This window comes from Berghia stephanieae, chromosome 6 (assembly GCF_034508935.2).
Source record: "Berghia stephanieae isolate SIO BIC M18660-M18661 chromosome 6, UCSD_Bste_1.3, whole genome shotgun sequence".
NCBI classification, from domain to species: domain Eukaryota; kingdom Metazoa; phylum Mollusca; class Gastropoda; order Nudibranchia; family Aeolidiidae; genus Berghia; species Berghia stephanieae.
Window position 1 is genome coordinate 65,500,996 of NC_088365.1, and position 2,929 is coordinate 65,503,924.

Sequence of the window (2,929 nt, forward strand, 5' to 3'; positions counted from 1 at the left end):
GCGTGCTTGCGTGTGTGTGTCTGTGTGTGTGTATGTGTGTGTGTGTGTGCGCGCGCGCGTGTGATAGTATGTTAGCTTTGTGTGTGTTGTTTTTTATTTGACTATTTTATGAAGTCTTTACATCATTTTAAATGATTGATTGTGGAGAGAGACAAGCCTAATGTTGTGGTTTTATTGGTAATGTCGTGAGAAATTAAATAGGCTTGTCCATGAGAAAAGGTGCCTGCCAAAACCTCATTGTTATCATAATCATCAGCTGCACTACCTCGCTAGAGCAGCACCGTGCCACAACTATCATCATCATCACGACCATCATCAACTCCACCACCACCATTGTTATCATCATCATCACCAAAATTTCTAGCCATTTGTCAATTAACAGCATTTTTAGTATGTTATTGAAATGGAGGAATGCGTGTTAACAATAGAAATAAACATGACGCATTAAACACGCTATAACTATCTATCTATACCATTTATTTTAGGAGGTTTTTCTCAGAAATTAATAGAATGAAACATGACGCTTTTAACGCGCTATAACTACGGCATATATTTTAGGAGGCATATTCTCAGACGAACTGCGCCGTTTATCCATAGGAAAGAAAAGTCGTGACGTCACACCTTCTATTTTGCCGGTTCCAAAAGCCTGACTTCTGGAGCCGAGACACGGTCGAGTATTTTGTTTGTTTGTTTTTTGTTTTGTTTTTTACTTTTCCATGACGTCTAAATGTGTCTGAAATTATTTGATATCCAATTCCTCCTATCCTCAAATTTGCTTCAGCAATATCTTCCTTTATAGTCCCGACATTATCCAGATAGCGCATGGCACACTTATACAACCCAGCGTCCTCTTTCGAAAGATTCATCAGAGACATGCTCAGATAACTCTGACTTGGGACTTCGTCTAAGTGACATTTCAATTGAAAGTCTCCGAATTTAATAATTTCCATTGAGTAGATACAACTTTGATTTAAAACAGCGATGGGGCTACCCGAGAGATGCTTGGTGATCTCCATGGCCATCACTCTGTGTGTCTTTTGGTCAATTGCAATGTCGGGAATACAAAAGACATGGACAGGATAAATCTCAGGATTAAAGAGATCGATTTGATTGGTTGACATCTCAATACGCAGAGCCCAGCCTGGAGACGAAAAGTAAAAACACATCGGATAAAAATTCAAACAAAGCTCCTGGATTGTGCGGCTATGTGGTATAGTGATAAGACACTCTCCTTCGGATCGGAAGGTCAAGGGTCCGAGTCTCGCTGTGAGCGGGTCATAGTTGAGTCCTTGGGGGAAAAAAGAAGCTCTTAACTCACTTTCTCTCACCGTTTTGTGGTGTAAAATGAGTACCTGGCCGCTAACAGCGTTGTCTCTGTCCGAAAAATTGTAATATTGCCTCACAGGCGTCATATCTCGTTCTACGTGTTAAAAGTTGCTGTTGGTTAGGGACCCTGTAAAGCGTTTTGAGTACGTTTAGTGGATATTGCGCTTTATACATGTCCAAGTTAATGCTCACGTAGTTAGTATATTTAACTTCTAACGGGATGATGTCCGTCGATAAGATGCCAATCCCAGCTTCCGCTACAATAAACTCAGGATTTTATTTTTCAAACATTTTTCAAACGGCTATGTGGTCTTGTGGAATAACACTCGCCTTTGGACCTCACTACATCATTGGAGACTTGCCACCTGTCCAACATGTACCCGTTGTGGTCTAGAGACCGAAATCGCAGAGCTTCTAGTTGAACGTCGCGTTGTGACGAAGCTTCCCGGCGGGTTTGCGACGGTGCACGAATGCGGTGATGAATTTGAGTCCTGCATAGATCGTCATAACATAATAGTGTGAGCACTATTAGAAGATGCTTCTGCCTTTGGACCGAATGTTCCCGGGTTCGAGCTCTGATCTGGACAGGGCATTGTTGAGTCCTTGGAAAAGACACTTTACTCGCATTCTCCCATCGTGTAAAATTCCTGTCTGCGACAAATATACGGAATTAGATGTCCAGAAAAAAATGAACAAACATGACCTTTGGAAGAAAGCAGAGCAGGAACCAGTCAGTGTGTAATCCAGCGCAAGAAATGGAGATGGATTGGGCACGTGGCAAAAAAAGCCACCGTAAAAACATCAACCGGAAGGCCCTCACATGGAAGATGTCATTTAATATATGTTTGTCTTTTATGGTGTCCTTTGTTCAAGAAAAAAAAACAAAAAACAAAACAAACAAACTGACTAACAAAAACGGTCAAAAATAATACCAGATTCTTCATAATCAAGGCTGAACCACCTTGTGCGCGTGCGTGCGTGTATGTGTGTGTGTGTGTGTGTGTGTGTGTGTGTGTGTGTGTGTGTGTGCTCTGATCATAATGAATAATTAAGATCACTTTCTTTATACTAACCTCGTTCATGTTGTCCAATAACAAATAGGGCAATGAAGACCAGAATCAAAACATTATGTTTGATGGATTCTGCCATGACACAAGCTAATATTGCAGACCCGCCAGTCAGTGACGTTACCGCGTTTTTGACTAGTGAAGAAAATATACGAGGGCAGTATTTGCAAATTCTACTTAGTTGATAAACTACGACATATGTTGCATTAATTTAGGTAGGTATTTATTTAGCATTTATCTTATCTGATTTTTTATTCTCTCCGATTGTCATGTGACTTTAATTCATATACTGTCAACTCGATAAAAATATTGAGCATTTATGTAGCGCAATATCCACTATATATAAATATAAAATTAAATAGCCATTAGGGGACCGGAGTTTATCCCGGTTTCTATAGCGTGGAACGGACAATAGCAATTGGTTGCTACCCACTGGATAGGATGATAGTCTATCACAAACTACCTTCCGTCATATCTGTAAGACCCAGTTACCGAATCATTGCTGGGTGGACAGGGAGGAAGCAGTGGGGTCAGAA

At 40.7% G+C, this 2,929-nt stretch overlaps 1 protein-coding gene across 1 annotated transcript; it reads right to left on the reverse strand.

The window, feature by feature from the left end:
* Window positions 1–460: 460 nt before the first annotated feature.
* On the reverse strand, window positions 461–2,512 carry LOC144975750 (uncharacterized). Its single transcript, XM_078919942.1, has 2 exons — window positions 2,400–2,512; window positions 461–1,141 (listed from the first exon to the last, which is right to left on the reverse strand). Exons 1-2 carry the CDS (start codon window positions 2,473–2,475, stop codon window positions 588–590), a joined length of 630 nt encoding a protein of 209 aa, XP_078776068.1. The 5' UTR covers window positions 2,476–2,512; the 3' UTR covers window positions 461–587.
* Between the last annotated feature and the right edge of the window lie 417 nt (window positions 2,513–2,929).

What these genes read in the sequence shown, in the direction of transcription:
- LOC144975750 (XM_078919942.1), bottom strand. Translation starts at nt 2,475, where the DNA reads ATGGCAGAATCCATCAAACATAATGTTTTGATTCTGGTCTTCATTGCC. An exon ending in TATTGGACAACATGAACGAG is followed by an intron (nt 1,142 to 2,399) that starts GTTAGTATAAAG and finishes TTTCGTCTCCAG; the next exon opens with GCTGGGCTCTGCGTATTGAG.